The sequence below is a fragment of the Dermacentor variabilis genome, chromosome 4, assembly GCF_050947875.1.
Source record: "Dermacentor variabilis isolate Ectoservices chromosome 4, ASM5094787v1, whole genome shotgun sequence".
In the NCBI taxonomy this organism is placed as follows: domain Eukaryota; kingdom Metazoa; phylum Arthropoda; class Arachnida; order Ixodida; family Ixodidae; genus Dermacentor; species Dermacentor variabilis.
The window spans coordinates 144,583,242-144,610,404 of record NC_134571.1 but is presented as its reverse complement, the minus strand read 5'-3'; the positions used below and the strand labels follow the sequence as shown (position 1 = coordinate 144,610,404).

Here is a 27,163-nt window from a genome sequence, read left to right as displayed (position 1 = left end):
TATAATAAGCGAGAAAAAATTACCGACGATTACGTTACTTCCTAACGCGAAATTTGAGCGCAGCAAATAAGCTGTTTCACCTTTTCGATAGATTGAGGCAAAGAAATCGAGCAACACATGTATGCGCTATCACAGAATTTTTTTTTATTTTTCACACGTATTCCTTTAACAAAGACTCCACTAACAGTTCTTGACAGTCATGAAGGAAGCTTTGTGGTCGGAGAAATAGACTGATATATGTTCGACTTGGTACACCAATGCTTGATTCTCAAAGACGAGATCTATACAAGTGCCTCGCGAGGTTGTCACAGCCGTGGGACGCGTTACGAGCGAGAGGAACGGGATGTTCTCCCGCATAAGTGTTAGGAAATTGCTGTTTGTCTTTATGTCAAGCCGCCACCGATCTGGCTCTCTGATTGCCACCGCACAGGGCGAACGGCAGCGGCAATTTCGGCTCGGGCGGTGCACATATACAGATCCGCCGCCACCGATCTGGCTCTCTGATTGCCATCGCACAGGGGTTGCATTGGAGGAGGAGCGAAGAAAGGAATTAAGTTCGAGCCGGCGCTTTGACAACCGGAGACTCGCAGGAAGAGGGGGGAGGGGGGCGGCGTGTACACCCAGCGGCAAACGATGGGGGCAGAAGCGCGCGCAGCAAGCGGACAACACGATAAAGGGAGGAGGGAAGAGATAGCAGCGACTGACTGATGCCGCTGACGCCGATAGTGAGTCAACCCCAGCTGCGGAGTTGGTTTCAGGGACAACGCCGCCGATGCCGACACAAACAATATGATACCCTCGCTTCCGCAGCGCTAAGAACCAGGTCTAGCCGTGGGAAGGTGGTCACGTATTCGTCGACGTGCCGGGGCCTACGTGAAATAACCGGCGCGTCGGCAACTGAAGAGCACCCTATCCGCCACACAAGAACAGGGGGGGGGGGACCCTTTCCTCCTCTTTCTGCATGGCGGCGACGGTGTTCTATGCAGTCACGTTATCTTGACTCTCTAGCGGCGTCAGCGGCATCCAGCGGTATCAGTCGGTCGCTGCTAGCGCTGGGGGGATGAAAGGGGGGCGGAGCTGGTTACGAGGCCGACGACAACGCCGACGACGACGCGAAACCCAGGAACGGACGCCAAAGAGCTGCGCTCTAAAAAATACTGGACGCTACTCAAGTGGGCTAATGTGCTTTGTAGTGCAATATGAGATGCCGTCGCACTTCTGAGAATGGCGAGTTCATGCAGTATTTCAACTTCTTCATTACTATGTCATGGTTGGAGGCATGTAAACTTTAGTTACGAGTATGTATCTTTTCACGTTGGCTCGCCAGCACCGACGCAGAATAGCGCATTAATCGAGCAAAATTGAGAAAATTTATATAAATTACTGTCGTTCAGACAAAGATAATATTACCTCGGAGGGGAAATTCACCGAATATATCAAAACAGCGCAGACAAGTAGGAGAAATTCGCCATTGTGTTAATTACTGCCAATTGGCCAATTTACTACCAACGCAGCATTCTTATACAACTGACCATCATCACGTTAATGTATATTTGCTGATATCTTCTAAGAATTGTCCTTTTTGACTTTTGGCTTGCCAACGTAGCAATAATTTGTTGAATGTTGATTCCGTGGCCTCTTTTGATTGCTGCGTTCTTCTGATGGATCTATTACTACGTTATTGCTGGCGTATAGTTGCACAGCGCCGGTATAACGTAAGGACTTATTCTGCTCAGTTTTATACCATTCTTACCATTTCCCGTGCACGACCAGCCAATGCCGCTGATACGTGGGCAGGAATCCACTCGGGCTATTACGAAACGCGAAAAGGAGTGGTACTGGAGTAGAATCATTGCTCTATACTGACCCAGCTTCCTTCTTGAAAGAACGTTTATCACTTTTGTTCTTATACACTATGTGGTTGGAAAACGTGCAGGAAACTTCGCCTTGGTGAAGTCCCCGGGAGGCCGCATGACAAGCCCGCCGGGTTGGTTCGATGCTGCCCAGGACAGATGTCTCCGCTTCTGGTTCTTTCTCTCCGGCACGGCGGCTGAGACTCTTAACGTCACTCGGGTGCTGGACCAGAACCGCCAGGAGTTCATATGGTCCGAAATAGCAACTAACGTCCCTTCGAAGATCTGGTACTCTGCCGCTGTCAACCTGACCAGTCATCAAGGAGATGTTGTCGTGAGTGCCTCACTTGCTCTGACCTTCAATTCTGGGCGAGTGATCACAGTGCCCCGTGGTGGATACCAAAATACTCTAGCGGCATTTGGTGTTTGCACTTCGACGTATATTGACATGACGTCAGTAAAATTTATTGCACACAAAGCTGTATACATTTAGGTAAGTTTATTATCGCTCCTATGCCCAAAAAACTGTTTAATATCAAATAAAATATAACTTGTTCGCTTGATTTCTGGTCATGGAGAATTCATTGCACCACAAAAAAATGATGATTTTTTTTCCAAATATAGCCTTATTGCAGTCAATTAATACGTAACAGTCAATATAATTATACATTCTGTACTGTAAGGATTCGCAGCTAAACACTCGCAAGGAAAGGTGCGCAAGGAAAGCTTCGCTTCAACACGCTACAATAGCCTACAGGTTGCTTCCCGAGATTAAATCTAATCCTTTATTTACCAATACACCCTAATATATGATAGGGCGGGCATTACAACGTTACGCAACATATATTGGGATACTATTTCATATGCATTCTCGCACGCATAATCACTTTTATACACCCTGGACAGGTGGCAAAAAATCGCTCGAAAGAAGTTTTTCTATGATAGTGCCAAAAAGGTTTTCCGTATCTATGCAATTCCTTGCAGTACAAGATAAAATACGACTGTTCCACTATTAGTTATCTAGATTGATGGTGTATAGATTATAATTATCATTCATTGGTGTGCTCCCCTGCTGCGAACTGACAATTTGGCTCGTCTTCGATTTCTACGTAACATTGCCAAGCAGCATGCACTATTCGTCACTGCTGCCTCTTACAGCAATCTTCCAACAGTACATAGAACACACATTCTTTATAAAACCTCTTTGACTATTTTCACAAAATTTAATAAAGCGGTGACATTGGTTTGTGCAAGGTTCGTGAGTGTTAAATCGTAGTTATTTCTCGGCAACGTACAATTATTTCTCTTGTTGCACTGAAAACTTCGCGTTAAATAACTCTCTACTAACTCGCGTTAAAACTATATTTCTACTTCGATATCTTTCTCGTGTCCGAAAGCACTTGTTTTGCTGCATCTTCTCTTTCGCAATAATCTAAATTGAAAGTAATTGTTTATGGCCTAATTTTCTGTAACTCTACTTGTGGGGCAGTGTTTACACTTTATGCTCGTTCCATAGCGTGTTGGAATGTTAACTGAAGAAATTATTATTATTATCACTGTTACTGTTACTGTTCCCCTAGTGCCGTTGCCACCTTATTCGAGTACTGTTGAAATACTGTCCCTACCCTTACTTCGCTGCCGACCTAATCATCTTGACCTTGTTTTTGTTTTTGTTTTTCAAACTACATGTCATCCTCATCCGCCCCAAAAGTCCTTAAATGTACGCGTATGATGTTTCGTATTGCGTGCAATGTAACCGAAAAACACAGACCTTTCCATATTCCTGCCAGTTGTCACTAACGCTGAACCATCCAAAGAATATTGACTCTTTCTAACTGTTATTTTCAAGATCCTAATATTTTTCATCACTCACTGTCATTGTTCTTTTCTTAGCTTTGCATTGTTGTTTTGTTGTGCCACAGATTTTTTGTTATTTTTTCTTGATGTCAATGTATGCGTGCGCCAGCACTCACAACTCACCTTGCTCCTGGGCACGTACAATGAATGAGTAAATTGGCACGTACAAAAAATGATCAAAAATAAATAAATTTTTGAATAACTGTTACTTTTTGATACTGTATGTAGCATCATGAGGCCTTCGCATCCTCGGTTCTGCCTGCCGACTTACAAGAGAATTCCGTATCCTACTTCTCTTCATCAAATTGTTTTTATCCACGTGTCTCCCATTTCATGAATACACCTCATTGTTGTGAAAAGGTACAAAGGACTAAAATTACATACTACTTGAGCGGGTAGAGAAAAAGCTTATGAGGATTATACAATTTTTCATGTTTGAATAATTATCCTATCCCATGTCACTTAGGTGTACATGTAGCTGTGCTGATGTTCTCGATTTCTACAACATCGATCCTGTGGAGTCCGCAGCAGACTAGCAAACCAGGGAAGCTAGACTCTTTCACGTTTCTCTCTATTTCAGTGGACAATCGCCTCCCCATAAAGTGCAAAGTCAGTGTAATTGTCATTTTCTCCATCTAATTAACTTTCAAAGTATGTTGTCTTCTTTGTAGCCTGTCTCCTCTCCTGTCTTGACATTGTTTTCCTCCTTTTCCGCATGTCTACTACATCGCGCGATTGTTTCTTAATGCTGTATTTTTGCACATTATTAACCAGCTTATGCAGTAATTTTTTGTTCTTGTTTTAATCTCATTTTTCACGCCATAACCCTTGTTGTAGTCATTCTACATTTCTGCTTTTCTTGTTTCTCAGCGCACCAATGCTCAGAACTTCGCGTTTTTCCTGTGCTCATTTAATGTGCTCATTAAAAGCTTCCTGTGCTCATTAAACTAATGATTGATTGATTGATTGATTGATTGATTGATTGATTGATTGATTGATTGATTGATTGATTGATCATAACTGTTATTATTCTAGCCCTCCAACAAAGCCAAGAGAGCCAGCTTTTCCAGTAAAGAGTCTTGCACTCACTGTGCAGCAAAAATATTTTCCTTCCATGCAGACGGTGTTCGAAGGCGTTGCCTCCGGCGACCCCGGCACTGCTGTAGCTGTGGACGACATTGGTCTGAGTGGGGCGCCTTGTCCAGCACCAGGCAGCTGTTCATTTGAGGAAGACATGTGCAACTGGTACAACAACAAAAGCCGCGCCTACGCACAGTGGTACCGACACAAGGGCCCCACTGTCTCCTTCCTGAGCAGGCTGGAGAAGGACCACACAAGAGGCACTAGTGATGGTGAGAATTATCAGTGGGAGGAACCTAAGAAAAGATAGCTGTACTGTAAGCTCACACAGCGAGGGGTTTGACGAGAACTTGTCTGTTAACATGTTAAAAAATACAGAGGCTTCTGCTCGTTGACCAACTAAAAATTTTATTGCCGTTTTGGATACCATATGGAATTCTTATTCGGAATACAGTAGACCGAATGACGTCGTCAGTTTAAGCACGCAGTACGCGACGTAATATATATATGTACACTTGGGGCAAGGTGCCATCCGTCCTGTTCACGATATCACGGGTCGACTGAAGGAGCAAAATTCCAATAATAACATCTTTGTGCGCACGGTGTGCTAGTGTCGCGTCCAAAACAGACGTTTTGGACGCGACGACTTAAGTTATTGCAACAATCTCGACAGTTTTCCGGCTTCACCCTGCAGTACAGGCCACCGCCAGCACAGAGAATTCTGCAACGACCCTTAAGAATTTTCATCTTCGAACTAATTCTTTACCTTGATAACGCTGTTGCCGATATTGTTTGATTGTATCTATGCAAAATCGAAATCATATCTGTCGGGCAGGTGTGACAAAACTTTACTGGTTCTAGACACGTATGGGCTGCCGACGCTTAGGCGGTACACTTTAGCGGTGCCCAGCACAACTTGTTTGTTAATTAGGAATTTAGGACACGCTTCTCACTCTTCACCGAATATCACTGGCATATTGTCTGTAGCTGTTCTTGAAGTTCACCTTTGCGAGAACCTTTGCGTGTTGCTCCTGTCACTGCAGATGATACAACGCGCGTCGTGTGACCGATCAAGTTGCAAGACTCGAATTGATCTCCTGCGTTCATTTTCTTCAGATAAACCGAGAAGAGGCTGCTGTGAGAATGTCCCTTGAATACGTTGAGAAACGGCAATTGGCTGTTGTCCTATATTGTGCGGTAAATGAACTTCATGGCCGGCGCGACTGCGTTGACGCACTGGAGACGTCGATCGACGTGGTTCTTGTGTATAATACAAAAAAACATTCATATAACGTACGAACACTTTGGCCACAAGTGGGAAGCTTGCTAGTACTCCTTGCTCCAGTTCTTCCATCATCAGGCTGGTAGTTACCAAAATTGACGCAGCCATAGCGATCATCTGCTTTGGTCGGTTTACCCTGGAACCGCAGGAAAAACACGTGTTGCGCAAACAAAACTGAAGCAAGTCACAAAGTTCCCGCGTAACAATACGTACCCTGTTGCTGAAGTTGTAATCGCGAGTCAAGGCTCACTTGCCTGGCCAAGTCGATTGGTATAGAGGTGAATAATAATGTGACGTCATACCACACCAACTTCTAGTTAGCACTGTGACCGATGTGTTGAGTCTGCGCGAACGCTGAAGAGTTCCCAATGTGCGCGATCGCGCTGGTGGCTAGCGAGCTCCGCACTTGGTGTAGGTATCGACAGCCTGTAGAATGCGGACCGAGTAAAAACAATTGCTTGCCGAAGAATTACGGCCGATTAGTATATCTTCATGGGTAAGGTGAAGGAGTGGAGTCATCGGCAAGAAGCAAGGGGTAATATTATTTCTTGTTTTGTAGTCGTCGATGGAAATACACTATCCAGCCTTTCTTGCAGCTTTTTCTTATTTTTTTTTTGGGGGGGGGGCTGCTCCTGGGGTCAGTCTGCAGTCATGCATACGTTTCGTCCGTCTCGACCGTGTCCAGCACGTTTTGGTTGTAGGCAGTGCTGTCCAGTAATACCGTAGTGTTTACTGCAAGCTACTGGTAAACTTCACACCCACGCCCAGTCTGTTCGTACGCTGTGTGAAATACAGGCTTTCGGTTTTGCACAAGGATAACGTCGACCAACTTTGTTCAACCTCAGTGCAGTCAAGCTGGCCATACAGTTTACCTTCAAAGTGGAGAGCCGCAACAAACTCTCCTTTCTCGACATACTCGTGCCGTTCAAACGGTAGCCTCTCGTTTTCCGTTTATTGAAAGAAATCGAACACCTCATGGTGTTTCGACTTTGCTTCTTTCGATACTGTCAGCCATAAGACGCCCGTAATTGCTTATCTGCAATGATGTATTATATTGCATTTCAAAAGAAACAAAACTGAACGCCGCAAAATTGAAGAACGTATCTAGCGCTAAAATAGCGAAAACGCAAAATGATAATTTCAAATCCGTGCTGTCGCACTGGAGTACCAGCAATTAGGTTGAAGCATGAAATTCAGATAGGGCACCTTCGGCCCGCGTTATTTTGGGTAATAGTGGGGATTTGTCATTGGATAAATAAAGACAGTGTGCTAAAATTTTTTTTTGTGTATAAAGGGACTGAACGTTGTTCTTCAGCATTCGCCAGTGTAGGAAGCACAATTCTGTAATAAATTATCGACAAGTTGAAGAGGAAAACATGACTTCCGCGCGGTAATAATAATCATATTTGGGGTTTTACGTGCCAAAACCACTTCCTGATTATGAGGCACGCCGTAGTGGAGGACTCCGGTAATTTTGACCACCTGGGGTTCTTTAACGTGCACCTAAATCTAAGCACACGGGTTTTTTCGCATTTCGCCCCCATCGAAATGTGGCCGCCGTGGCCGGGATTCGATCCCGCTACCTCGCGCTCAGCAGCCCAACACCATAGCCACTGAGCAACCACGGCGGTTTTCCGCGCGGTAGGGCAGTAAAATTCGCTGAGCATTTAAAGTTCCGTACCTGTTTAAAGACAACGATCTTTGATGCCATTGACCAAATACGTTGGAGGTCTACTGCACGCTTATAAGGACTGCATTTTTTACAGCGTTCATGAGCGTTAACTAAATCATTAATGCTCTTCGGAACAGACTTAAAGGGCCTATTTATAGAAACTGGTGCAACGCTAGAACTCCTGCTAAACAAAGATGTTTTTTTTTTCATGGGTGTAACGTTTCCTGCATAGTTTTACTATACATACATTCCAACTCAGTCATTTCGCCACCCATCTGCAGATATGTCCTCACAACGGCAGTACTTCAATTCAGCTCATAAACATGTAGTGTTAAAGTAATAATTAGTGATGTTAATTGGAAGGCTTCTTTAACGGGAAAACGTACACACGGTAACACCGAGTATGAAGAATAGGAGTGCTGACTCGTGTGATAAGGCATTTGTGTCCCGGATGGCGTGGAAAGCTTACTAGCACATAGAGCTCCGTCGCACTGCGTCGCCTGCAGTTTTCTGCAGATGATGAGGCGTGTCACAAAGCAAAGCACGCTTCCTGTTTGTTGACTAATCGCTTCGAAAACAGTGTGCGCGTTACACCATTGCCCGCGTGGCGCTGTGTGCGCGACTGATGTGTCCGCTTTTTGCCTACCGAAGTTAGCGGGATATTTCAGTGATATTAAATGGATGCAAATTTCGCGCAGCAACTGCCAGTGACAAGGTAACAGCTCTTAAACAATCGGATTTTGTACGTCGGCATGTTTCTAGAGAAGTTACGTTAGGTAAGATTAAAGAAGAATACAAATAAAACTTTAAGCAATTTCTCCTGATTCTAGGCAGTTCAGATCGTTACTAAGAAAAAATCACATGTATCGCTCTGATTACTTGCTCGTGTTCTTGTATAGCGTCTGCGCTCCTGAATATTTATTGACCGTATACTTTGGCCTATGTTGTGACATGGTTCAGGCAGCGTGATATACATTATAAGTGTCCTGCAGCCAGGCTAAAACTCCAGCTTCAATTAAAGACTACAGGTGTATTTACCACACACTACGCCACTTAATTTTGGTACTTGTGGCAGCAATACCCTAAATATACAGAGTGTACACTGTAGGTTTTCACGAGGGTCAACCCAATCGTTTTATGCTTGAACTCCGCCTAATAAAAAAGTGCAGTTTTATTCAGGTCATGCTCGCGCATGTAGTCTCATTGTGCGATCCAAGCACAAAGCATTTCATGAGGCTTTCTACTTAGATTAGTTACGTGGCCGCAAGCACCATTAACGCCAAGATGCCGTGGTGGTGCACTCAAACGATGCGCTGTTATCGCCTACATCGCCGCAAATAGAAGTGCGATGGGTAACTTAATTCGGCTGATCGTACGTTTACTGATTGCCGTCACGCCGATAAAAGAAATTCGGCGGAGACACTTAAGACTGCTTACCTGCGGGAATTCCGAAGCATTGTAGTCTCTTTGGCGAATCATTTTCGATTGATTTGTTCGACATGCATTAAAGTTGTTTCTCCTTATTCAATCTGTGTGTTTGTGTATACGTTGGCCACAGACCGGTTCATTTTATACACTCATGACGTGGCGTCGAGATACTATCACAGTAGACCCAGCACCAATGAAATCCGGAGAGCAGGTGATGCCGAAGGCAGCGCGCTCATTTTTGTACACGAAAGACGTGGCGCCACCTCCTCACCATTGACTGCGCCATCACGTGCCCGGCGACGCACACACTAGGCCACACCTTTAGCCAGTCAGATGGTTGCGACGTGACGTGTGCAATGACGCACGCACTAGGAACAGCTTCAGTCAGCCACAACCGTAGAACCGCCATGGCGTCGAGGAAGCCTGCTCGTCTTGCACCCGGAGCCCAGGGTTCTGGTTCCTAACAAGAGCGAAATTTAACTAAGGTTACTTTCAATGCCATTACTTTAATTTCTTTACGGGGACCTTCCTGAAAAATTGACGAACATTCGGGCATTTTTGGGTTTTTTTTTTTTTTTTTTACTTTTTGCGCTGTCGACCATATCAGGGCCGTTGCTCGGTCACGCCGTCCAGGACGACGCCGGATTTTCGCGTAATCGGGCATATAATGCGTTCGCATGAAAAAATCCCGTCCGTACCACTTCTCGGGGTGACAACATCAAAAGTACGTTATACGGCGTCCGAATATTTTGATATATGAAAGGGTTTTCACCAACACCTGTTTACGCCAACACCTAGGGAAAGAAAAAGAAGAAAGGGTTGAGAGTCCTTTGGAAAGGCACGAAGAAGAGAGGAGGTGACCACAGGCAGATGGGTATAGTGCAAAGCTGCTCATCTCTTGTCGATGAAACATTGGTTGGTAGCGTCAAATGCATTACAAGAGAGAGCATCGGTGATCTTGTCTATGTCACTCCTTGCATCGTGAGCTACCATAGAAGCAATGCTCATACCTTTCAAGTAATCGAGCTGATGTGATAGAATTGCGCTGTTTACCACTTGTGACTGCTATGAAGTCAGTTAACTAAAAAAATGAATAAAGAAACGGCAGCTTCTCTTCCTTACTTCCCCACAAGAGAAACCATTTGTATCAATATTGCTAAAACTAGCAAGGTACCATCCAATCCTCCTGCTTTAGTATCGCGGTTGTAAATCTTTAAGCTACGTGCAGTAACATGCTGTATGGTACGCTGCCAAACAGAACAATTACTGAACAACCAGATTAAAGATACTAAAGCAACGTGAGAGTTACATGAAAAGGCTTATAGGAAGCATATAAGCCATTTATGGTCTTCATGTAAAGCTGCTACTTTACCTTTAGGTATGCTCTAAACGCGTACTCAAAATGGCCTCTATGTTAAACTCCTTAATACTTTTTAAATGCCGTCTGAATTTCCTACACGAGGGCTTTAATATGTGCACCTTGTGTAACGCGTCCGGCCATCAAACCAGTGACATTGCATCATGCAGCAGAAACAACCGCAACTAATCCTCTGCAGATAGAAAGTTATGGGGACATACAAGCTAAGAGAATATTGTACTTCAAATATTTTACTTCACGGATGTTGTAGTGATAATTATGTCTACCGTATGAAGGTCAAATGTATCTTAATTGTTTAAAACAACAAATTTGTGCGGTATAATTTTCGCAGCCACTATGCTGAAACAGCGGTGTTCAGTATGGCTTGTTGAGAAGCACCATCTCGGCTAAGTTTTCAAATACTTATGTAATGTAGAAATGTAGAGTTCAAACACGTTAAACTCAATACTTAGGTATTTTCCGCACCAAGGACGTGGCAGTCCTCTGTCATTAAGGTGCCGTTGATGAAATAAAATTTTGTTTTATACTCTATAATAGGCTTCACTCTTTGTATAAATTGTCTTCACGGTAAACATGTATTACAGGATACTACCTGCTTCTGGATTCTGAGGACCAGGCTGCAATACCAGTTGGAATTTTGCAGAGTCAGACCCTTGCATTGGGTCCTACCGTGTGTTTCCAGCTCTATTACCACATGCAAAAAGGAAGTAAGTTTATAGGATTTTGTTGCCCAAGCATGCGTAGGAATTTAAAATCTTGCTACTAACGGGTTGCTTTTTTGGACTGTCTGCTTGTTCGCGTCTCGTTATTTGTAAACGTACTACTTCAACTTCATCTGATAAACAAGCTTGACATGTACTTTGGCATACCAAAGGGTCAGTCACTACATCATTCATCACTGAGCAAGTTCATGTACCGGTATGCATCATCCATCATAGCTTCCGTTTTTGCGGTTTCCTCCTCGACTGGTAAAATGGTGCCAGATATCTTGAAAATTATTTGTATTAATCTGTTCCTGCTGTTTCTACAAAAAAGCTTAGTTCACACTAGTGCCGCGCAATTTAAAGACGAATTTTTTTAGTGACCTATTCTGAGAGAGAGAAATAAAGCACCTTTATAAATGAGCTTTTTCTCACAGGAAATATACTTTTCTTAAAGCTGCGTGCGCATAATCGCGTACATGTTACTCCGCGTGGGGAAAGGCATCGGGGGGTTGAGATGTCTGGGTAGCCTGCGCGGCTCAATGAAAGAAACGAAAATGTAGTCACTTTTTCTCGAGCCATAGTGAATGCATCTTGTATCACTCCTATGCCCCATATACGTAATGGGACACGTCAAACAATAGCATCCTGTATAAGAACTGGCATGTCCGTTTATGAAGATATATAACCATATGAAATCATCGCATGCACACATGAGTGCTTCTGCTAGTAGGCGTTCAGGGAAAATTCCAAGTCTATTACTGTAACTCATATTGGAAATAAAACGTGAAGAATTTAAAGTTTTAATCAGACGTAATTGAAAAAAAAGCTTTTGATGGCACTTGAATGCATGCAGTTTAAAGCCACTGATATAATGCGCTTTCATACCGTCCCTTGAAAACCACTGACGTACTGCGAATTGACAGGAAGGCAGCGGTATTGAGTGAAGTGTAAGGGCTTTTCGGTCTTAGAATCATGTAGTACAGGTGCGATGATCTAAGTGTACCGGCAGTGTATTAGAGTATAAATGAGAACGAGGTAATGCGACTTGTTTATAAAATTAGCATTAGTATAGGATTAGGATTAGCAAGAAATCGGTTGATGCAAGACCGGAGGGATGGTGTGTTGCTCAGAAAATCCCCCATCTAGAAGGGCATAAATTGGTTGGTGCTTATAACAATAACGCTTTCAAGGCATGTCGTTGCTAAAGCCTCATAAGGTAAAGCAAAGAGAAACAAGCACGCCGTCTTTGCTCATATACCACCATGAATTTAGTGCTGAGGCAGTAAAGTGAAATTCATCCCCTAACTCAAGTGAAATGAATCAATGTACCGCACAAAGGTAGAGGTGGTTCCAAAGGCTGCGATAGCGCCTCAAGATAAAGCTATTTGCTATCGCGGTAAATGTGAAGTGTATAGACACCTAGTAAAATTTCACACAGAGACTGATGAAGTCGGTACGTAATTAGTAAGGTCATTGATCCACTTCAAACGAATCATACTTTCTTCAAGTAATCGCGCACACACACACGCACACACACACGCACACACACACGCACAAGCACACACACACACACACACACACACACTCACACACACACAAGCGCGCGCGCACGCACGCACTACAGGTCACCGCACAGAGATCATTGGCGGAAACCATTTGAAGCTGTATTGCTCGTAGAAAAAGGGGGGATAGGAAAGGATAGGGATAACTTTCATAAAGTGCCGGCAAACGACAGTTTAACGCGTCGTGACGCTGGCCAAGCGTCGACCCGGGGTTATACCCTACTCTGCACTAGCCCAGTTGGGCCCGTTTGTAGCGGGTCATGAGGCTTGTGCTTTTTGAGCGCACGCCGGGCCTGCTGGACGGCCCATAGCTGTGAGTCCTTGTCTTCACATTGCAGTGCACCTTGAAGTTCGGGTGGGCAAGTCCTGTAGGTAGCTGCCTGGCACAGTCCCATATGATGTGCCATTGGTCCGCCGGACCCGCGGCACAAACACCGCACAGCCCACTCGGACAGAGCTCTGGGTGAAGCACGTGCAGCATTGCGGGGAATAGGAGTGATGCGGTCTGTATTTGCCTTAGGATTACGGCCTCCTCCTGACTGAGTGCCGGGTGGCGAAGCGGCATTGTCTGTCGAGCTAAGCGGTAACACTTGGTTACTTCGGCATAACTAGTCAATCTGTCCTTGGCTTCGAACCTCCACACGGAACGGTCACTCTCGGGGGCGCGGAAGGTAAGCGCTCGCGCCGCCGAATGGGCCGTCTCGTTGTGGTTCGGTGAAGATGCATACTCGCCGGCGTGCGCCGGGAACCACTTGATACGGACGGTGCTTCCGCGGTCTTGAAGTTGGAGCTTGCCGATGATGGCGGCCGCCGGCGCGCATATTCGCCCCTTGGCAAAATTGCGCACGGCATTCCTCGAGTCACTGAGCACGGTGCGACACTCGGCCTCGGTGATCGCCAGAGCTATGGCAACCTCCTCAGCGTCTGTGGCGTTCGTGCACCGCACGCTCGCTGCCGTTGTCTTGGTGCCGGTAGCCGCCGCAACGACCACTGCCGCGAAGCCTTCCCGCCTGTATTCCGCGGCGTCCACGGACCGGGCGTGCGGGTCTTGGGCGTGTTGTTCGTTGAGGGCCTTGGCCCGCGCCTGCCGCCGTTCTTGGTTGTACTCTGGGTGCATGTCCTTCGGTATGGGGTCCACGTAAATGTGGGCCCGCGCCTCATCGTGATCTCGCACGGTTGCCGGCTGGGAGCTTGTGTGTTGTAACCCAGGGACGTTAGTATACTGCGGCCCGTCTTGGTGGTAGAGAGGCGCTCGAATTGCGCGGTGAGCTGCGCCTCGGCTATTTCTTCTAGGTTGTTATGGACGCTGAGCTGCAAGAGCCGAGCCGTACTCGTGGTCTCCATTAAACCCAGCACCGTCTTGTAAGCCCGTCTGATCAGCGTGTTGATCTTAATGAACGAAATTTCACACCTCAAGATTGTTTGATTGGATGATAGTAAGGGCTGTATTATGCTAGGGGCGCGTGTGCGCATCCCCACTTTTTTTGTGAAGAGTTGCTGTGAGGCGTTCTTAGTACAGCAATATTCGTAGTCAAATAATTGGCAATCAAAAATCAAAGAAACGAAACGGAGCGCTACAATTCGGCTGAGAAAGTGCCCTTGAAATGCGCCTTTGAAGATAGGGATGAAATGCACCTTTTTAATAAACCAAAATGATTGTTTTTTTTTGTTGGTCCACTTATAGCCAAAGCCTGGCTGAACGTCACGTTTGTGGAGCCCTCCGGGTTGCTTTCTGGCGGTCACACGACTGTTTATTCCACAAACTCCATTGACTGGACGCTGCTTTCTGTAGAGCGGGATGATTTGCCTGATATATTTTCGGTAAGTGCTAGTTTTTTCTATGCACAGAGTAGGAGAAGTGTGCGAGAGTGACTATAAGAACAAGTAAAAGTGCTAGATTCCGTGGAAATAACGATAATGAAAAGGATGATAGGTTTCTTGTGTCTTGGGTTGGCTATAATATGTTGGTGTGCTCATTTACTGCAAAATAGTATTATATAAGGATTGAACGACTTAAGCTACTCTATCACCCGCCGTGGTTGCTCAGTGGCTATGGTGTTGGGCTGCTGAGCACGAGGTCGCGGGATCGAATCCCGGCCACGGCGGCCGCATTTCGATGGAGGCGAAATGCGAAAACACCCGTGTGCTTAGGTTTAGGTGCACGTTAAAGAACCCCAGGTGGTCAAAATTTCCGGAGTCCTCCACTACGGCATGCCTCATAATCAGAAAGTGGTTTTGGCACGTAAAACCCCAGATATTATTATTAAGCTACTCTATCCTACTGTTTGTTAATATAGCCTTTCCGTTACACTCTCCTTCGTAAAATGAATTGTAATATAGGCTCCTACCACAAGCGTTACTGTTTAAACACATAATGTCGCATGACATGAAAACCTGGTGAAAATACAACACACTCCTTCTATTTCATGTCCTGTGTGAGCTTGATAGGCTTTTGCTCATGCACTTCTAATTGACTCAAGCTACCCTTGTATTGAAAAACATTTTAGGAATTACATTTCCTGTGCCCGTGTGCATAATTTACATTCTTGTCACATGAGAAATATAGCAGCGCTATGACATCTAAGACGGACCGTTGCGTGAGTAACTGAGCTCGTGTAAATCAGTCACATGCGAATAATAAAGCGGCCTCGCAATGAACGGTATATTCTCTCCTATGCGCACTTGTATTCGCTGCAATGAATGTGTGCGCTTAATATTTATTTACTTCAACCCTCGCTAAGCGCAGTCACGTCTTCTTGCGTTAATTGACGCATTTCATATTTAGACATTTTTCGGGGCTGTATTAGTGATACGTGCGATAATGCGCAGCAGTAAAGAATTGTTGCTCATGGAATGAGCTCGCGAACTTGTTTCAGCAAAGTTAGCTGTCGCATATGTGGTCCTTAAAATTGTAATTTTCAGTAGCCCATAATGGTCATCCAGTTAAGCCATTCTGTGCAACTTGCAAATTTCTGATAATGTACGCTTGTCTGCTCAATGTAAAAATCGTCTTCGAGTACCGCCTGCCTCGTCTATTCATTCCCTCGTATCCTTACCTTAGTTATTAATTCTTCCTCCTGCCTGAACCAACCGGGCCAACGATATTGTCAGAAATTTGTGCTATGAGAAATCTCAAAAAAGCTTTCAATTTGTCTTGTTTTCTTCACGTATACAGTTTGGCTATTCGGAAAAAACTTGCATAAACTACTTTACCTAGTTCACCTATGTGCGCAACCGATGCAATGTATTATGCAACCCTTCACAACCGCAGTAAAAAAAATCTATTTTGCTCAGGGTTATCATTCTGTTAACTACTCCTTGTATGTGCAGGTTGTGATCACCGCGACGGCAGGAGAGTTTGCTGGCAATGTTGCTATTGACGACATTTATGTACGTTCTGGCAACTGTGGAGCAACGTCACAAGCAACAACTGCCGCACGAACTTGTAAGTCTGGTACAAAGTACAATCGACAAACATTGATTAGAATAATATTTTTTGGTGATTAGTCACAGGCTGTTTGCTACAGCGCCCAGTAAATTGAGTGAATATATCGAAATGGGGGGCCTAACGTGAAAATTTTCACTGCATAAATTTTTAATTATTTATAATGGTTTTCTAGAGGCCATGACGGTTTTCTATAACTGTCTTTAGAGTTTTTACACTATAAAGAAATTAGGGATGCCACCCTGTGTGCACTAGGGAAAAAGTCTCTTCCCATATATATTGGGCAAGTATTGGCTATATGGCAGAATTGAAGCCCATTCGGGTAATATGTTGATATCAATTTGACATTACGGTTTATTCATATGGGAACAACGCATCTATGACAATTACTGACTGTTCCTAAGTTACTTCGCTAAGTTTTCTCTGTGATCCTGCGTGACCGGTTAAAGACGATACTCCTTGTCTTAAGGGGGATCCAAGTTCTCTAACGTTACTATCGCGAAAAAGCTGTATTGATCAAGAGAAATATGAAGTTTTCGCATATTTGCGTGAAGAAATATGAAATTTATTACTGTACATAGTGGAATAAAAAGTTACACAACTATGATTCTTTGCACTGTAGGTAATACAAGGAAATTTTCGCAGAATATGGCACACAGCAGAAGCAGGTTGTTTATTATTAGAGAGCTTTACCTGTCTAAACGCTTGTGAAACTTTATTAGAAAGAAAAGTACTAAAAATTGTGTGTGTGGAAATTCTTTCCTGACCTTGTCCTGTTGCGCTGCACTATGTTAGCTTAAAAACGTTCACCCGTGCGTCGAAGACGCTTTTGAGTACTTTAAAGTTTGATGGGACAGAAGGGGCTAATAAGTCGCTAGAATTAATTTGTAACAATGGGCGTCATGTTAACTACAATTCTAATATTACACTGTCATATAGTTAAAGAAAATAATAGCCACATTTGTGCAGGTGGCCTAAAGGCGCTTACTACGCCGGGATAATAGAACCTCCTTACAGCAATACTCTTCTAATTGTAACGCCTTTATAAAAGTATTTTCTTGCAGCTTTGGCAATAAGATAGTTGAAGAAAAATGGTGGTTCAACAGACAGCTTTTAACGTTGTATCCTAGAGTTGGCGACGCAATCTTTTCAAATACGCTACTGGTCAGAGCACGTTACACACAACGTGTAGTATTTGATATACAATATAGAGTACTGATCTCCAAGGGAGTTCTGTAAGTTTGTTTTGTTTTTATGTTTAGTTTTCTTTGAATTAGTCTTCGTTACGCACTGTTCTATCTTCGATGGACGGTGAATTTTCATTACAGACACCACAAGACCAACAACGTCTTCAGTGGTTCCTGAGCAGCCATCCACAGCTGAGACTGCAGTGCCACCAATCACAGGTGATGCAGTTTTTCATGTGATACCCTTGGCACTCCTTTCTAGGAAAGCCAATTAAATGATGGGAAAACTCAGCTGTTTCAAATGTCGGAACTTTCACGATTATATTGCGCTCAGTGTTACATTGACGACATTAAGTGAAGGACAAGACGTGGACGTACGTATAGCAAACTACCAACTGTTTAATACTCTTAAAGAACGCGCTTATATAAAAGGAGATATGGCGCAGGGGAGGGGAGATATAGAAAGATATGACAAGGTGACGACTTTGGGTCAGGCATACATCGTTTACTTGCACCCGTTCGCCCTGGCAAACTCGACCTCAGCTTCGATAAGCGCCAGCGCGAGTTTGCCAGGTCGAACGGGTGCAAGTGAACGATGTATGCCTGACCCAAAGTATGATCACATGTCGTCACTTTGTCACATCTTTTTATATCTCACCCCCTCCCCCCGCGCCATATCTCCTTGTATATAAGCGCGTTCTTTAACAGTAGTAAACAGTTGGTAGTTTGCACTACGTACGTCCATGTCCTGTCCGTCACTTACGATCGTCAGTGTAACACTAAGCGCAACATAATCATCAACGTTCACCAACTAGCCCCGTTTATTGCTTTACTAAACCTTTCACGGTGTGGTCTCCCCCAAGGACTTTGCATCCTTGTCCTGCTTCTTGTTTTCCCATATATAGCTGATAGAGGCATCACGTTTGATCCACGTGAATGCTCTTTAGTTATTTGCTTTCAGCATTCGCCCAATTGAGTAATGTAATAACCCCAACTTCTTCCTCGGCATCATGTCTAATGTAATTTCTTTAATGAAGAGCTTGTGCGCAAACATCTCAGTCGAAAATTGTGTTTGATTTTCATCTCGGACAAAATTTCTGCTTAAGCAAACAAGAGCGCAGATTTGGCCAATCGTCTTGGGCTGCAATATTCGAACATTCCCTCTGTAATACCCCCCCCCTCCCGCCCTGTTCACGTACACATACGCGCTCGAGTGTAAAATACTGAGCATAACAACACCAGTGTTGCTATTAAAATGGTTTCCGTAATATACAAAAGTGCAAGAACACATGCATGCTCTACACTTCAACTTTTGGAGCATGTCCGCCCTATTTCTGGTTATATTAAGTCGATTCGCCATTAATCATAGCAGTAAAAGCGATGCCGGTTTGAGCGATAAAAATAGACAATCAGTGCATTATTCCTAATGATGTTTTACAGAAAGTGTTGCAGTTAAGTATAGAACATGTGGGGGTAAATTTTGCTGCCTTTTGTCCTGCTTAATCTAGCACCAATGCGCCATTCAAAATTCTTCAGCATGGTAATGGCTGTAGCCTGAAATGAAATTCTTTCTAGCTAGAACTTAAACGGAAGCAACCTGAAATGTTCAATCAGCTGCTTCAGCATCTTTCAGAATGAAGCTGCCGTGGCAGACCTATGTGGTGTAGAATGCCTCGGAAATATGAAACACAAATTATTTTGGGAACGGAATAAGTATACCACAAACAGATTGGAAGGTTACCTTGGGCACTTCTGTAGCCATGTTTGGCGAAGTTAAATGAACCATGGAGTAATGAAGGCTGTCTGAAGTTATCACATTTATTAGCATGGTCATTTCAGAAATATTGGGAATCCAAAGATAAAACTTAGTAGGAGCAAAATATTTGTAGGGGTGTGCGCTCGGGAACATTGATAGTTGTAGGTGTTTGGATACGGTAGGAAAATTCTCAATTGCTGTTGGATTTCAGAAGCAATGAAAGTAAATAATATTGTTGCTGCAAACATTGGCCGTAAGCTTTCTACCTGAGAGCAGATAACCCTACATTTATCTTAGGTATATGAAATATTTTGCAGGTTCAAAACTGTTATTTGATAGCGGGAGAGAATTTGTAGACGTACGTAGTCGGAAATGTAGAAAGTGCTGTTGGAGCCTCATGCAGTGAAATGAAGTTTAGAATTGTTGCTCTAAAGAAGCAGCTTACGTTTCTCACTAAGCGAGGCTACACTATGCTTACAACAACCAGTTTAAGTCCTCGTACTATATTGTGCAGGGTTAATTTCAGAACGGTAGTGCCAGGTGTTGTGCGCGTAACACGATAGTGCAGCTACTGCAGCTGCGACTCGGTGGGAAACACAGGTCAGTGAGCAGATGCAGAATCGCAGCGAAACACTTCCGCAATGCCTCAAATGCTGCGTCTTTGCCAGCAAAATGCCCTGATGTCATGTCCAGACATGGGCACCCCACGAGGGCGAGCCCTGACGAGGGCCTTCCTCACCCTCATCTGCTCTCACCCGCACGTGGTGAGGTGACGGTGAGTTGAGGATCCTCTTTGGGAAGATTGGTGAGGGTGAGGTGAGGGAGGGCGGAGGTTGGGAGGGAAGGGTGAGGACGGGTGTGGTGACGATGTGAGCTTAAATGAGGGAAAGACGATTCATATTGTTGAAGTGGAGAAAATTCACTGCGATAGTATGCGTGGTGGGCTAAAAGTCCAAAAGTCTTTATCGAGTGCGCTGGCAAGTAGTCTCTAGCGAAGATATGCGTCAAAGCCCACTTTCAACAGCATAAAGTCATAAACGGCTTTAGATGTTAGCTGTAGCTATACCTATGGAAAGATGACAACGACTTTCCTGATGTCACCCCGAGGTTATTTTTAATGTGTATATGGGTACTTCAGGTGCATTTCTGCCGTCGTCGGCGGCGTCGTCGTTGCCACTGCCACCACCGTGATGCTCCGTATAAGGTCGAAGGGCGATAGCATTTTCGCCGCGCGCCGTATTCTGTATGTGCGAGCGAAAGCATTAGTGGGTGAGCCGACGATAGCCACTCAATCTCGCACGTGCAAGCAAAAACGAAACGTGGAGGAAGCGCGGCGTCCTCTGTCAGGCCCATGGAACCGGGAGGAGTGGAGGGAAGTAGTAGGGGGCGTTGTGCTTCGGCGTTAACTACGTATGGCGCGGCCGTGCCCAGTCGCGCGGACTTTATCTTCAAAGCGATTTGCTTTGGGGGCAGAGCCGAGGTGGGCCGACGGCTCGTAGCTTTGCGTGCGCTGCCTTCTCACCGCTCTGTTTCTGTTAAAACGACAGACAGCACGAACGTCACTTAACTCGCTGCTGCTGCCGTGATTCCTCATGCAAGCGTCTTGACAGCAAGTGACCTCGGTCATGAAGTGATATTTGTGCACGTTTGCCTGTGCCCTCTGACACCATGCTTGTTAACTTAGTTCATAAGCGAATATTTACCAGTTTATACGGCAGATAAAACTGCTATCCTTACTTATAATGGCTGTCTACTAATATGCTATCGCAATCGATGCTTCGCCTTTCGGGCGAGAATTCGACTTTTACTGATCACCACCCATCAACACACTCCTTTATCTGAAGTGAACAGCTTGGAATTTAGATTTTCTTGCTCTAAATGAAATAATAAAATTTAATTTGAGCATTTTCGGGCACTGATAGCATTTGTTGACATATGAACTAAAGGAAACATCAAGGTGAAGAAAAAAAATATCTCATGTACCTAGAGTATGTCTACATTGCAACCGAAACTTGCTTGTTTTATTCTTAAGCTCTAGCTTGGCAACAACAGCCGATCTAATTTACTTACAGTAAACATTCAGCTTAAGTGTTTTAGCTTAACCTACACAACGTCCAGTTGCACGTATTTTCAAGAACAAGCATAGGACAATAGTTGAACAGATTAACTCGTAGTTGGTTAGTATATATTCATGAATCCCGACAAATTTTCCGTTTTCAAATCTCTGTGAATAGCCTGACACATCCGGCATGAAAAATATCTCTAGCCATTTATTAGAAACGTGATAGCACTCAGTACATACATTCATGGTCCATCTAATTCATCATTCATTGTAAAAGATAATAGACTACTTCATGCTGTTAATAAATACATCTATTAGTGGAAAAGTATTTGCTTCGCCTTTTCAAGCAATAATGTGGGCTTATGTAACTACTAGCGAAGTGTAGTAATTGATACTGATGTTATTTTTTATGTTTCCCACTGCCGATATGCAACCGCTGTGGCAGAAATTGAAGACGTGACCTCATGCATGACAAAAGCACCATTAGTTTCTGAGAGATCCGGGCTAGGATGCACTCTCTAAAATTAAGCTTTGATAATGTTAACATCTCAAGTGGCATTTCGTATTTCTACAATATGAACAACGCCGTCCGAGGATTTAGCACTACGAAAACAAGAAGGAAACGTTTTAACGTTGTTACGCGGCGCATTATTTGGTGTGTCTGAGTGCGAGTGAGCCCGGGCGAGTTGTAGTTTAGTGAGTCTGAGTGGGAATGAGCCGGGCTCCTGGCTGAGTAAATGTTTGGGGAGTCTTAGTCCTAGTGAACCCTGCCTAGTATAATATTGGTGTGTTTCAGTCCGAGTGAGTCCTGAGCAAAAAAGAAAATAATTCTGTGAGTAGTCTGAGGAACTTCTGCTTATTTTGCCTTCGTAATCATAAATAAAAAATTAATGCTTACGCATCAGGTGGCGGGGTCTTAGTTCCAATGAGCTTTTTTTATATTTTTATGACTACGATTCAAGATGATCACGTGAAGCTCCCTCTAATGTCTTTTCCAGTGTTTGATGCACGTGAACCATATTGACAGCAAATATGGTTGTGAGCAATGTCACTGCTAAAACTTGGCATCTGCAATTAAGGTACTTATATTGTCACAGACGAAGCTACGGTTGATTTCGTGCACCAAACAGTACTTAAGAAATTCTCAGCGCTTATTGCGTTATGTCCGATGCTTCAGAAAGACATTACAGTGAGCTGGACCTCTGGCGTTTCGATACTAATCGTGGATAAGTGGCATCACGTATTGTCAAACTTCTTTGTGCACAATTCCAGCAGGGAAAACTTTTCTTTAGAAGGCAAGCCATCACTTAGCACTGTGCTAGAAAGGAGTGCAATCTCTCCCGAACTGTCAAAAATGCGCATGCGCTACAGAAACAAAAGCGTGTGCGCACAGCACGCATGCACTCACGCATGTAAAACCAAATAAGAATTCGCGTATTCTTTACAGAACACTCTTGCACATATTATGTTTAGGTGAAATAAATTGAGCTCTGCGAAGGTCGTGCGCCATACTGATTTAGTTCATACATGAAAACATGGTGAACAATATAGACTCTTCGACAAAAAGTACACCCTTTGAGGTGTACATCTGCCCCACAGCAATAATCGTCATCTGCCTTGCTTGCGTTTCCTTTCTTGAAAACGCCGCACCCGCTACTTTCCTGTCGGGAATGCCATGTCATGCTGATAACGCGCATGCCGCTCGTTGCTGGGAAGTACAGGGCTCGCAGCGTTAAAGAAAGGAAACACGGACAGGACATATGACGATTATTGTTGTGTGGCAAAAGGGTGTAATCTTGTTTAGAGTCTATAAGGCATTTTCTCGTACAATAACGACTCTTGTTCATACTCTTTATCTAAATTATTCGCGTTTGAAATCACTCTGCATTCCCTATATGAATATTCCCTGGTATGAATATATCTTTATCGTTGATAAGTTCAGGTCAAGAGAAAATCTGAGTTCGTGAGGTCCCTGGGTCAAGAAGACGTTTCTGTAGCTGAATGAGTGAGTCCGAGTGAATTCGGCTGAGTAGAATTTTGCTGAGTTTGAGTCCGAGTCATCCCGGCTGAGTACAATTCTGATAACTCGGAGTCAAAGTGAGCCCGGCTGAGTCGACTTTTCGTGAGCCTGATTCCGAGTGAGCCTGACTAATTACAGTTCTGGTGAGTCTGCTTCCAAGTAAACCCGGCTGAGTAGTATATTCGTGAGTCTGAGTCCGAGAGAACTCGGCTAAGTGGAATTTTGGTGAGGCTCAGCCTTAGTGAGCCCTGTTAAGTATAGATCAGGTGACTGAGTCCGAGTGAGCCTAGCTTGGTATAGTTCTGATAAGACTGAGTCCCAGTTATTCCGGCTGAGTAGAATTTCAGTGAGTCTGAGTCTGAGTGAGTGCCCTTTATTTTTCCGACCTATGGCCAAGCGCCTAAAAACAAACCAGTGTGGCAGGCTTTGACAGCAGGAATGACCCTAGAAAATTCGTGTTGTGAACTAAGCTCATGGGTCGAGAAAATAGTTTATTTGAAATTGTAGAAAACGGTAGGTAAGAGAAGGATGATATTGTTTTCAGCGTAAGGGCGAGGGTGAAGGAGGGTGGGTAATATTTTCATAAATGAAGGTTAGGGTGAGGAAGGGCGGCTGAATTTTTCAATGTGAGGGTGAGGTGAGGACGGTAGTTGCAGCGGCATGGGTAAGGAAGGAAAACATAAAAATTGCTCACTGTTGGTCATATTGAGGAGTCCGTCAGGCGTCATAACTACCTTTGGAGATTTCTACGAATAAAAAATTTGGGTTGAATTCTGCAACACCGCTATTTTGCCGGCACAGTAAAAGTCGCATATTAGTGTACTTGTCACATAGAGCATTTATTGAAGAAAAGCGAATGCTTGTCAAATTTTACTAAACATTTTATTGCTAAGGTCACTTTTTGACGTAGATCACATTTCTGGTAGTTTTTCTTATGACAGAGGGCTGGACCACTCAAAACTAGCCTATGCGAATAGGGGAAGTGCTGCAACTTTTGCTTATAGAAAAGCCATCTGTGCTTCGTCTCAGCGCTTCATAGCGCTCCACAGCAAGCTTTATAATCTGACGTTGTGCAAGTAGGACGGAAATTTGTTGTTCATATTAGGTACAGAAAAAAAAGCTTATGCCCCCAATGAAGGTGTTCTTGAACGCCGTGAAATTATGGATTAGACTGGGAAATCCTTTTGACTCCATTTGTGATCCGTAGTAAGCAATGCTTCCGTGTGGAAGCCGAAAGGTCAGCCCCTTTGACAACACCACTGTCTTCAGCGTACTGTTTTTCTAATAGGAATTTACTTTCCAATCAGAGGAACCGCGTCCAATGGTCGAGTTCAAGGTAACTCTAGTTCAGATCTACTCATTAAAAAGAGCAAATGGTTGCTCACTTAGATACGCACTTTCGAAGACAGATGCCACAAGATATTGTTAGCTGTGTTTGCGCAGTTATATCTTTCTGAAAAACTTAAGCCGGCGATGTTCCTGTTGCATCGCATTTAGTTCCGACGAACTCTGCCAGTCAATGAGCTATGGCTGCACTGAGCAGTTCTGAAGCCTTCTCGCGTCATCAAAAATGTTCGCAAAAAGTGGTTGCTCTTGTCGTCTTTGAATGCCTTAAAACAGTGTAGGAAAGCTACCAACAGGTGATGGAAATGTTCTGAGCCTTCGATGTCGTGATTTTTTTCTTTAGGTTAATGAACATTCACCTTCGAATTATGGAACAGTATGTTATGCGAGAAATTATTGAAGGCGCCACTTCTTTCGCAGGCCTTAAGTACGTGACAAACGGGAAAAGTTCTGAATTTTGCCATTAGGATCAATTATACAATAATATGGCTTAGATAAAACGTTATTATTACTAGTAGGGTATCAGCATATCAAGAAATGGCCCTCTAAGCATTTGTGGATTTATTACTAGCTGCTTAAAATCTGTGGAAGAAGTGCAGCATGCTCTCTGTCGCATCCTTTATGTAGTGTAGAAAACATTGGATGGGTGCCATAGGCCCCGACATTACTAGATCCAGGAAACTTTCATTGACACTTACTCACAATGCGGTGTTATGTGCGGTAACACTTGTGAAAGCTGAGTAGTCAGGCAAACACACTAAAAAAAAACAACCTCGATTCACAGGCCGGGATGCTGGCGATCACTCAGACGTAATATATAGGAAAAGCGCGTGCTGTCGTTAATTATTACACTCTTAGTAGTCGTGGGACATTCTTATTAATTTGCAACAAAAAGATCCGATAATCCCACATATATATCAGCGTTCAATCAAAGGGCGAAGCTTGCAATCATGCAAAAAAATCGCACGCTGTCGTCTTGCCACGGTGGTACTTACCTGTAACGTCGTTCTTATCTGGAGTGTTACATTTCTACATGCACAGTTTTCCTCCACTCGCGTTACGACGCTGGTAATTCACTTCTATTTTTTCATTCTACGATACCACTCGAGGTAGAGAAGAAGCTGTTTGATTTTGCTGATAAAATAACAACACCCATCTTCTACAAGTACCCGCTCTCTACAAAATTGCGTTGATGACAACTTATGTAGATCTGTCGTACCACACTTTTATTTTGAGCCGTGTAACGAGCTAGTATTGTTTCTACCTTTCAGAGCGACCAGCAACTCCATCAGCAAGCGCTAAATTAACAACAGCGTCAACTGCAGCACCAGGCCCACACTCGACAGAACCATCGTCGGAGTGCTCTCGCGGTGAATTCAGCTGCAGAGATGGCGTCACCTGCATTCCCGCCTTGTTGCTGTGTGATGATGTTTCTGATTGTCCTAATGGACTCGATGAAATATGCAGTAAGTACTTCCCTAGGTCAGCGTACAACAGTCTTTTTTGTCCAGAAAATATGCTGTATCATCATAATAATAATCATCATCATCATCATCATCATCATTTATTGTCCCTGAAGGACCCTTTTCAGGGTATCACATAAGGGGGGGGGGCAAGAGCATCACCAAACACTATGGTCATTATTATACAATGGTTAACTCATTTGTACAACGATAACCAAACTTAGTATACATGCTAGTAGACACTGGGCAAGAAAAATTAAAAAACAAAACAAAGTAAGGTACGAACCGGCAGTAGAAATGGCAACACAACCGGCAATATGACAGAAAAGTAGTAAAACAAAGCTAGACATTAGAGTAAAAGCATAGTAGTGGTAGGTTAAGGGTTTAGAAAACATGACAAGAGGTGTCTAAATTTATCTGGATTACTTTCATTTACTATGCCGTTGGGTTGCGCGTTCCATAATTCAATATCACTAGGTAAGAAAGAGTTGTTGAAGGCATTACAGGAACCATGGAGACGTTGTAGACTCAGGTTGCTAATGAGACGCTTAGAAAAGCGGTTGGGCGGAAGTAAGAGAGTGTTCCTGAGATGGGGGGGGGGAATTGTAATATAGTTTGTAGAAAAGGGAAAGTTGTCAAATCTTGCTACGAAGTGTTAGGCTAGGGATGCTGAGGGATTATTTAATGCCGCTTATACTTGTATGTCAGTCATAGTTTGAAGCGATAAAACGCGCTGCGCGATTCTGCATTGCTTCGAGTGAGTTAGTAAGATAAGACTGGTGAGGGTTCCAGATTGCTGAGGCATACTCAAGTTTCGTCCGAATGAATGTTTCATATGCGAGCTTACGTACGGGAACAGGAGATAGGAAAATCGATCTTTTGAGTAGGCGAAGTGATTTAGAACAGTCGTTTGTAATTGAGTTATGTGCGCACACAACGTAAGCTGATTAGTGATAGTAACGCCTAGATAACGGTAAGAGTCAACTTTAGTCAGGGGTGTGGAATTAAGAAAGTAATGATGGTTAATGATGTCCCGCTTGTGAGTTACACACATGTACTTGCACTTGGAA

General features: G+C 43.9%; 1 protein-coding gene across 1 annotated transcript in view; it reads left to right on the top strand.

The window, feature by feature from the left end:
- Positions 1-27,163, top strand: part of LOC142579877 (MAM and LDL-receptor class A domain-containing protein 1-like) — a 276,708-nt gene that overhangs the window by 227,637 nt on the left and 21,908 nt on the right. Inside the window, exons 54-60 of the mRNA XM_075690514.1 lie at positions 1,937-2,187; positions 4,831-5,062; positions 11,135-11,257; positions 14,501-14,637; positions 16,147-16,261; positions 17,590-17,667; positions 25,902-26,096. Coding sequence (XP_075546629.1) covers positions 1,937-2,187; positions 4,831-5,062; positions 11,135-11,257; positions 14,501-14,637; positions 16,147-16,261; positions 17,590-17,667; positions 25,902-26,096 — 1,131 coding nt within the window. The remainder of the gene's footprint in view (positions 1-1,936; positions 2,188-4,830; positions 5,063-11,134; positions 11,258-14,500; positions 14,638-16,146; positions 16,262-17,589; positions 17,668-25,901; positions 26,097-27,163) is intronic.